General features: G+C 32.0%; 1 protein-coding gene across 2 annotated transcripts; it reads right to left on the bottom strand.

The window, feature by feature from the left end:
* Positions 1-385: 385 nt before the first annotated feature.
* Positions 386-9,633, bottom strand: LOC132719845 (solute carrier family 25 member 44-like). Of its 2 annotated transcripts, XM_060703777.1 has the most exons (4): positions 9,601-9,633; positions 6,138-6,927; positions 4,484-4,614; positions 386-1,341 (listed from the first exon to the last, which is right to left on the bottom strand). In XM_060703777.1, exons 2-4 carry the CDS (start codon positions 6,808-6,810, stop codon positions 1,153-1,155), a joined length of 993 nt encoding a protein of 330 aa, XP_060559760.1. In that variant the 5' UTR covers positions 6,811-6,927; positions 9,601-9,633; the 3' UTR covers positions 386-1,152. The 2 variants fall into 2 exon arrangements, with proteins under 2 accessions (XP_060559760.1, XP_060559759.1); XM_060703776.1 differs by lacking the exon at positions 9,601-9,633 and having other exon boundaries at positions 6,138-6,931.
* Between the last annotated feature and the right edge of the window lie 600 nt (positions 9,634-10,233).

Genomic DNA, 10,233 nt, shown 5'->3' with positions numbered 1-10,233 from the left:
GAAGTATTTTGAATAAAGAAATTATTAAGAATTAAATTATAATCAAACATTTAGTGTGATTTCCTAGCCAAATTGGGTTTAAAGCATTTAATCACTTTTCATTTTAGTCATATTGTATAATAAAAAATGATTTTTTGGAAAAGCAAAATGGAGCAAAGGATCTTAAATTTTGTACAGGTGTTATCAGTATACAGCTACATCATTGATATAAAAATAATTAAAAAATTCCAGTCTCATCATGTCAAAAATAACCTCATTGGAGTAGTCCTTTTAAGGGTTTTTTATACATAAAACTAAGAAAGTACTTAAAAAAAAATTAGTAATACTAGAAAAAATCATGATTTTAGTAACTGAATACAATTATAAAAGATTATGTAACAGTGTTGTGTACAAGAACACAGCAAATCATAAACAGTTTGTCCAGTTTTATGTTCTAATATATCTACTTATAATACAGAAAACTATCAATTAAGGATTTATCAATATTATATCATATGAGACTTCAAGTCAATGTAACATACTAAATTTCAAATTATATCTTTGATTAATAACATGTCAAATATCATACCTTAAACAAATATTATAGCATGTATCAAAAGAACAAAACAAGGAACAAATTTCTACCAGTATAATTATGAAAACATCTCTGAAACATTGTTAAGATAATTAACATAATGCATCTTAAAAACAAAAGCTGTCTGTAACAGCAGGCTCGACTATTCTCAATGCTTGACAGTAAGGAAAGGGACATAACCCTGTAAAAGGGTTACTCAGAGTTTTGGGACATGTACCGATTATGTTCGATAATCACAAAAAACAAGTGTGTTGAAGTTTCAACACATTCTCTTCAGTAATTTTGGAGCCACTTTGCACACAAAAGATTAACCAAAGTGTTATGATAATACTAAAGTGAGTACAATAGCTCTCTCCCATTCTTCGAATTATTGAGCTAAATAATAAGCGGAGTTTGAAAATTAATTATTAAAACCATTCTCTATAAATATTACCCTTGTAAAAATCATCTACAAATAAAATTTTAAAAAATCTCTATAATCAAAAACTTTTCAGAGAAATGTATCCCTAATGTCTTCTAAATTTTTTTAAAACTATTTACAAGAATTTATCATTCCGTACTTATAATTCTAACAACTATCACCACTTGAAAGACTCTCTATATTCTTCCTTAAGACTCCAGCGTTTGAGTGGTTCATACAAACTAAGGATGAGAACAGAGGAGACACAACTCTGTAGTAATCTTGCTGTCAGCCCCTTCCACCAGAACTTGTAACCTTCATCTCTCAGCAGTACTGTAAATGTCTCCCTTGCAGAACCACCTTTTACCTGTAATAACAAAGTACAATAAGCTGTGTATCTCATAAACAAAACTCTTCTGCCTATAAGTATCAACAATTATAAACAACAATGTCTTACATATCAGACAGGGTTATCTACTGTTTAAACGTGTGCTACTAAAAAAAACCTGTCTTTAACCCTCATGTAATACAAGTTGCGTGTTTTTAAAGATGTCATTCCCATCAAGGCCTAGCTATTACATTCTTGAAGCTGAATCAATTTTTAATCTATTTTCCACCATTTGTAGACAAATTATTACATATTTTGTAGTTATTCAAGATACTGGTAAAAACAGAGGCACCCAGGTTTTTCTAAGGTAAAAAACTCGAAGCCTAGAATAGATTTATTTACTAAAACTGGCAAATGTAGATGTACCATACAAAGAACATTTGAAAGATCTGTGCATTGTTTTTGTGTTGAAATTCTTCTACAGATGATGATTTGCTTGAATGCCTCTCCAAAACATGGAATTTGATTAGTCAGCTAAAAATCTCTGACCTACCGGCCAATCTTTTATTGGAACAATTTAATCAAACTGAAGGTGAACCAGAGTTGGGTAATGGAACACAGAACAACCAGATTAAAATCAAAGCATTTTTGCTACAGTAGAACTTTCAAAGGAAAGCAAAGTGAGCAAATATGTAGAATTTTTATCCATCCCCATGTGATATGAAGCTTATTTATGGATAATGTAAAACAATAATTTTGTAGATTTACTGCTTATTAAACAAACCACACACAATTTAGTAGGGTCAAGCAGAAGGGTTAGAATGATGTTAAAATATTATTATTACATTATACATGAACATTAATACAATGTAATATTGTCATTTGGTCCTTTATCTAAAGTATGTTGCTATATAGTATTACAAATTTCACAAGTAAAGTGAAGGCATGCAAATTAATAATATATGCTCATTGAATCAAATGAACATAATTCATATAATTATGAACTCAGATTTATTTGTCAATGTTAGCTGTGAGGTATAGATGTAAAATCATCTGAAGATCTTACTGAATCTGTATTTAACTCCTTAAATCTAAAACATTACAGTTCCATGCAAGTAATTACAGTTAATACATATACATACATTTTTAAAGATGAATATTGTAGATATTATAAAAAGGGAAGTGATTTTGATGTATTCCATTATATATGTACTAATTAGGGCCTAAATATAATTCTTTACTTTAAAAATGTTCTCTTCTAAAGTAACAAAATGACATATCACTGAACAACCAGCATGTGAATTATAATGACATTTAGTTTAATTATACCTTCAATGTTGATTAAAGTTTTATAAGGGTTAGGTTTCACATCACACTAACACAGTATAGGTCATAAAGTGACCTGCCAGCTTTGGAGGCGGAAGAAATCAGGTTCCCCTTGGTGCATGATTATTTCAGGCATGAATGGATTCTTCAGTAAAACCACCGATATGGCTAAATGTAACATGAAAGAATCCATAGTCCCTGTCATGATTCGGACCCACAGCAGTGACACCAGTTAGATCCCGATTAACAAGAGCTGTCCGTAAGACAGCGCGCTCGACTTTTTTATTGCTTGCCAATAAAAAAAGTTTTTGCAGTAAAAGGCAATACCCTTGAATATTTCAGCAATGTTTATATGACATAATTTATGGTAAAGTGAACAAGTGGATAGGAATGAATTTTTTTAGATTTTTTAAGTTTTTTAGTGCTTGCCTATAATACAAAACATTGACAGTTAAGGGCCATAATTCAAATAAAATCTTTGACAGAATTACCTTCTCCTGGACATGTTTGGGAATCATGATTGTAAACAAGTATTCCAACTTTCAAATTAATATCTCAAACAGTTCAGTCAAAAAGTGGACTGGTACTAAAAACTTAACCAAGATTCTAAGTCGATAAAAGGCCTTAATTTTTAAAACAAATCCTTGACAGAGTTACCTTCTCTTGCGTACAGATGGGGGTAATGATGTGAAATAGCATTAAAAGTTTCAAAGCAATATCTCAAAGGGTTAAGGCAATAAGTGGATTTTACCCATATTCAATGTATTTTCTAAGTCAAAAAGGGGCATAATTCTGTCAAAAACCTTGACAGAGTTATGTCCTCTTGTCTGTTGATGAAGGTCGTGATGGTAAACAAGTATGGTCAGTTTCAAAGCAATACCTCCAATGGTTTTGAAATAAAGTGAGGTGGTACAAAAAACTTAACCAAGCTCAATACACTTTCTAAGTCAAAAAAGGGCCATAATTCTGTCAAAAACCTTGACAGAGTTATGTACTCTTGTCTGTAGATGGAGGTTATGATGGTGAACAAGTATGGTAAGTTTCAAAGCCATACTTGTAATACTTCTGAAATAAAGTGGGGTGGTACGAAAAACTTAACCAAGGTGTGACGCCAACGCTAACGCCGACGCCGACGCCGGGGCGAGTAGGATAGCTCCCCTTTTCATAGAAAAGTCGAGCTAAAAACTAAACGAGCAATGTCAATAGCAAGGACAAATTTTAAGTCTGTGGATGCTGACAACTGTGACTTGCAAATTCATCCAGCAAAGTTTTTGAGCTAGATCCTAGCTCTAATCTAAATATGTTCAGGGCTACAGATAACAGGGGTATTTGCATTATTACCCAATTAATATGTAAAAAAACCCAATAGAAATAATAACTAAGGGTGAGAAAAAGTAAATAAATTCTTATTTATGCAAAGGAGATTGGAACTGGTGGGTAAAGACGTAAGTTATACTTAACGCCGTACATCAGGCAGATCATACTGTTTCAAACTTTTTTAACCTTTGAATTATATCAGGCAGCTTGGAAATCTCATAGGCCAATAAACCATAAAGGATAGTAGTAAGTAGCTTTTCTATGACCATACAAAACATACAACAGTTAGAAATTTTTGGTAAAATACATGAACTCGTGCCTTAAAACCCAAATTGGTTAGAGAGGGTAGGGTAAAAAATACAGAAATAACTCTAAGAAAATAGAAAAAACCAAATAGATCACAAAACAAGGGGTAATCACCCAATCTATACAAAATGTTATCTGTAGCACTGTATGTTACAAAATGCATTGTTTAAAAATTGCTAAAAATAACATCAAAACTGTGTTAGAATAGTAAAATCATTATCATATCACAAACCTGCATCCTAACCCTGATGACATCTACCCCATTGGTGAGAGTTGCAGATGACACTCCAGCCAGCGGAGCCGCCATACACGACATCACCAATAATCTTGGCACAGCTTCCGGGATCACAGACAGGAATTTCTCTGTAAATATATAAAACATGTATCTCCATTAAAGTACACTTTTGAATAACAACGACACTTTTATACCCTTCAATTCTATCTCCATGTATCAATTATCTGAAGAAAAAATGTTTAGCTAAATATCTTTAGCTATCCAATTACAAGTAAAACTGACATGTCATGTGGTGATTTCCCATCTATAGTAAAAAAACCTCATATATACCTCTGCACATTGATTCAGGTACAAAAGTGCTATAGAAGGGAACAGACAATTTTGACGTTTAATCCTACATGCAGGTAAAGTACAATGTATTGACCTAAACAAGTGGACATAAATAAAGTATTGTAAACCTGTCCCGGTGTTGATGTGACTTAGTATTACTCATTCACTTAGACTTATACTGGAAGATTATAGTATAATAATGTCGGTACAATGTACTACATATATAATCAATCACATTATAAAGATCATTGCACTCTACTAAAGATTCAATCTTACATTAATAAAAATATAAGGTGTAATGTCCCTGCTATAGCATACTTATTAATAATACTATATCATGACAGTGGATAAAGGAAATCACTGTAACCTTCTCGCAAGCGTCTACAAATCCTAGAGTAATATGTCTTGTGATGATAATCATCTGCTATTTCTAATCACTATAACTTTCTTGAGAGCCTTTCTATTTTAACTTACAAGTACCTTTTTTGTGCGAACAGGAACTAGACTTGTTTATCTTCTGTGATCATAGCATATATGATGCCAGATCTACGGAAGATTCTCAATGAAATAAATCTATTTAATGGTTTGTTACTGACCAAATACTTAACTATAAGGGTGTAATGGTTTACTGGTATACTGATATATTGCAATATGAAAAAATTAATTTCGTACCGCGGTACGATTTTTGGAAAACCGGTATTTTGTAAAAATCATAATTTTCAATTAATTGCTTTCTAATTTTGTACAAATGTCACATAAAATCTTTAATTGGCGAATTTTATTGGCGCCAACGTAAGGTTAAAGTATCCGACAACTAGTACACTTAAAAATCAATAAGCGGCCGCATAATTTACATAAGCGGCCCAGATGTGAAAGGTCACACGTGACTAGTTTTGTTTATCAAATTGTGTGACACTTTACATGTACTTTCTATTTATTCCTTACATTTTTATTAAGTTTTTACTAAAAATATATACATATAATAATAATATATAATGTTACTTCATCTTTAAATCAAGACATATACACGACCATATTGCCATTTTGCTGAAGTGTATTGCAATATATTGCAATACGCTTCAGCAAAATGGCAATATATTGTAATACGGTTTTTGCCGTATTGTTACGCCCCTACTTAACTACAAAGGGGTTTAGGGATTACAGATAAGGGACTAAGCTATCACAACTTGTCCTGCTATTAAATTCTAAGTCCTCTATATTGCACATAGTTTCAATAACTGGTACAAACCTAATAATTGAAATTAAAAAGTGATATCCAAAGAAAAAAAAACAACTTCTATTTGTCAACCAATTTACTTACCTTTATATAGTTCATAGAAGAACCACCATAGCGCACTGTTTGGTGCAAAGGTTGCTATGGAGACAAAGTACCCTTTATAAAATCCTAGTATTCCATCAGCTTTATATACATGTGATATCACAGCTTTAATAGTTCCGAATCGTCTCTGTCGTAATTCATCTGGAATGTGAATTTCCTGCAAAGTTCTTAATTTTTCCCTGGCTTTTGTTTTTTTGACATCATTTTTACCTAACAACATGATATGCTGATTTATAATATCAATTGGTACCACTAAAGTCTGTCCTACTACAGAAGCTACACATCCTCCAACAAGGGATTTAGCCCATCCCTGATTCCAGTTGGTTTTTGTATTCATATAGTGGCGAACACCTTCATATGAACTGATGTAACAAAAACCAGGTATAATTGAAAACAGATGAACTCCGAACCCTGAGTAAAAACCCCTAAAACCTTCAGTTCTTGATATACATTTCACAGCATCCCATGTCCCTTTATAAACATCTTTTCCTGCCTGGACTTGTAGCCTTGTTTTGATAACACTGTATGGATAGAGGACACTTCTCATAAACAAACCACTACATACACACATGGGCAGGTACTTCTTCATCTCCATCATATGAAGCTCAACAGTTTGAGTCTCTTCAACAATCGCCTCATCCTCGAGACTTGTCATCTTTGTAACCTCCTCACTCACACAAACAGAAAGATTTCTTTGATTCACATAGATTTTTCATCATTCTCACTGTCACACCTCAGAACAATTCCTTCTACATAGTATCAGCATTTCGGTCTGGTAAATAAAAGTAATAAAAACAGCAATAAAAAAATTAAAGACAACAATGAAAAGTTTAAAAGTTGCATATGCCAACATAATTATGGCATTAAACATTTTTGGCTCTTACTATTTCAAATAGTAAAAACCAAGGAAACATATTCTTTTCACAGATTCACATTGAGGGTGCTGTACATTTGAACATGTATGTAAATTTGATATATTCCTGAAAACAATACAGTATCCCATGCATCATACACATTTAATATAACATGTATGTACTCACTGCAATTGACATTATTTTGAAAATTATGTCCTATGCCAATAAAACGTTTCTATCTGAAGTAGGTTATACTTTTAGGCGCGCTTCATTTAAGCAAACGCACACAAGGTCATTTTTATACTGAAATGTTATTTTACATCTTAAACATGTTTTATAAATTATTAAGCCTCTTCAATTCCAGCTCAGATATACCTTTTTACAAATTTTCAGGACTTCAAATAAATTTAATGCCCATTCTTACTACAGTCTACAACCATCTACTTGCAAGCACAGTAGCACAAAGAAAACATTAAACAGTAAACTAAGGAAACATACTTTTTAACCACTAGCAGGTAGTAAACATAGACATAAAAATTTATTATTGAAAGTTTCTTCATCTATTATTGACTATTTAGTTATGACTTGTTCAATTAAAAGTTAAAATTTGCTATTATTTTAAACAAAAAATAAAGGTCAAGTCATTTCGACGTGACATTTGGTAGTTGGGAGATGTTAATTCATGTGCATATATTTCATAACAGCAAATTTGCCATAAATAAATTCAAATATATCTTAAAATGATTGTATAATCTCAATATTAAAATTGAAATTAGCATGGTTTACTTGCTGAATAATAGAGTTGGGTACCGCCAGAAAGAAAATACCACAGTATACCACGGTTTTTTCCTAAAAACCACGGTATAAACCGCGGTATACCACGGATTTTCATTGTATGCTATAGGTTAATAATAAGTATCAATTAAGGTAGGCTGGTATAGAATTTCAAATATTAAATCTAAGCAGATCTAGAAAATACTAATTAATCAAAGCATCATTTAACTTTCTTCAATCAGGTACTTTCGCATGTTGACAATCATAAATTAATTGGGTCATGGATCAGTTTTTTTTGTTGTTGTTTTTTAATTACATATTGGTCTCTTTCAACATTTAACAACTGTTGTATAAATTGCATAGTTAAAATGGAAAAATAAAATGTTTTTATTGCTTATTGATTAATAAAATAATAGGTCAAACGCACGTTAGCCAATGACAAATATTTATTTGTCGGTTAATTTTATAACAGAGTCCCAGCTGTTATTGTATTTTTTTATTGCAAGGGCAAAGTATTTAATTAATCTGTGTCAAAAACCAAAACAAACATGTACCCCAAAAGCAAATTAAAATGATCACATAGAAAACTGCTGACCATGTTACTGCTTAATTAATATTCATTAGTTGAACGAACATTACTTTTAATCCAGTTTCTACGCCGTTCTATAATTAGTTAATTACCATGCGCATGCAGTAAGTGCGTGACGTAAGGAAAACCCCTAGCCTGATTGGTCGCTATTTATATAAATACTTAAAATAGTAACACCCTAATTTTATGCAAGGAATGCCTTCATGAATTATCAATCTTTACGATTAGTTTTCGTATCAAATAAGCGATATTTGGACAAGAAATGTAACTAAGTCAACAATTCTTGCTTCTTCAACTGTGATCATGCCAGTCGACAATTCTGGCTTACATGCGGTAATCGATAAAGCATTCAATTTTCGCTAAGAACTATCGAAGAATGATAATAGTCGGCGAAAGTTGTTTGCAAAAAGGTTTACTCAAAGAAACATTAACATATACAACAGAAAAAGTTTTTTAATTAAGTACATTTTACGGATCTTAAATTGCTTTAAATTAGAGCTAAAAGTACCGGTTTTCCAGGTCTGTACCGCGGTACGTACCGCAGATGTCTTGGACCGTGGTTTACCGGTATACCGGTTAAACCGCCCACATCTACTGAATAAGTTATTGTTTTGTGTGATTCACATAGCCAGATACATTTATAAATCTACGTTTTCGTCTGCACTCTCAAGGGAGAGTATTGACAGCAAGATCCTAGATGATGTCATATCTTGTTGAAAGAAACATAAATGAAAACAAAGTAAATTCATTTAAAGTGTGCAGTAACAGGGTTCTGTGCGGCACTTGGTATACACTGACTCTAGGTACCTGTCAATCATTAACTATTTTAATTGTTGCTCTCATACTTGATTTTGATTAGAATCACAGACATAAATAAAGTCTTTCACTGTTAAGGTGATATTATTATTTATCAACGAACTACACATTTCCAATTCTGTTATTATTTAAAGTTTAAAAGCAAGGTTCTAACATGGAGCCAAATATAGATATTTATTGTACATATATATCTGTGGTCCTAACAACCTTAAACACCGAGTGTATCACAACAGTTCGACAATTATTGAGTGCGAATGGCAGTAGGTTATTTGTAATTTTGGACAACACCCTGTATCAAATGAAACGGGGAGTTCAAACTGCTTCATAGATTATATGAAATGTTGTGTTTTATCAATATGTATAAATATATTGCCCAGTTAAGACTATAAAAACGAAAAATCTATTAATTTACTCTTTCGTCGGAGGAACTGTCATTTACGGCAACACAAGCCGTATTTCACGTACTTTTCCGTACGAGTGAAATATATAGGTTAAACACTACAAAAAGTACAGTCAAAACGTTTGTCCGTCAAGTCAGTGCATACTTTCTATATAACTGAAATCAAACCTTTTATCATAATGGAATTAAAGACTGTAATGACCTGCCAAAATATATAAAATCCATTAATAATTTTGTGAAAAACAAAAAATCTGTTAAAAGTACCTACTAGAAAGTTATAAAAGTCTTTCAGAAGATATATATGTGTACAACTAATGTGTTTGGCACTGTGATCAATTAATATTTCTGTGATAGTAACACTAGGCTTATTTTAAAAAGGGCATACTTTTATAAATATATTTCCTTTTTCAACCAAAATTTTGACCCAAGTTAGTTGGTTTAGTTTCTATCTTGTTGGGTTTTTTTTTTTTGGCTTTTTTTTGTTGGAGGGGGGGGGGGGGGGAATGGGGGAAGGGTAAATTATGTTGTTTTTTTGTTTGTTTTTTTTATTTCTATGGACCCCATTGGAAATAAGCATTTAGCTTAATGGGCTATCCATAGGTGCATAGTACCTTTAATTTTATTTTTTATGACAAAAGTGTGCTC

Source organism: Ruditapes philippinarum, unplaced genomic scaffold (assembly GCF_026571515.1).
Source record: "Ruditapes philippinarum isolate M1 unplaced genomic scaffold, ASM2657151v2 ctg1849_1_1_1_1, whole genome shotgun sequence".
Classification (NCBI taxonomy): domain Eukaryota; kingdom Metazoa; phylum Mollusca; class Bivalvia; order Venerida; family Veneridae; genus Ruditapes; species Ruditapes philippinarum.
This window is presented reverse-complemented; position numbering and strand designations above follow the sequence as displayed.

Coding starts and splice junctions, on each gene's coding strand:
- LOC132719845 (XM_060703777.1), bottom strand. CDS start 6,810: ATGACAAGTCTCGAGGATGAGGCGATTGTTGAAGAGACTCAAACTGTT. Junction 4,615..6,137: donor CTTCTATGAACTATATAAAG/GTAAGTAAATTG, acceptor ATATATTTACAG/AGAAATTCCTGTCTGTGATC. Junction 1,342..4,483: donor TCATCAGGGTTAGGATGCAG/GTTTGTGATATG, acceptor TTGTTATTACAG/GTAAAAGGTGGTTCTGCAAG.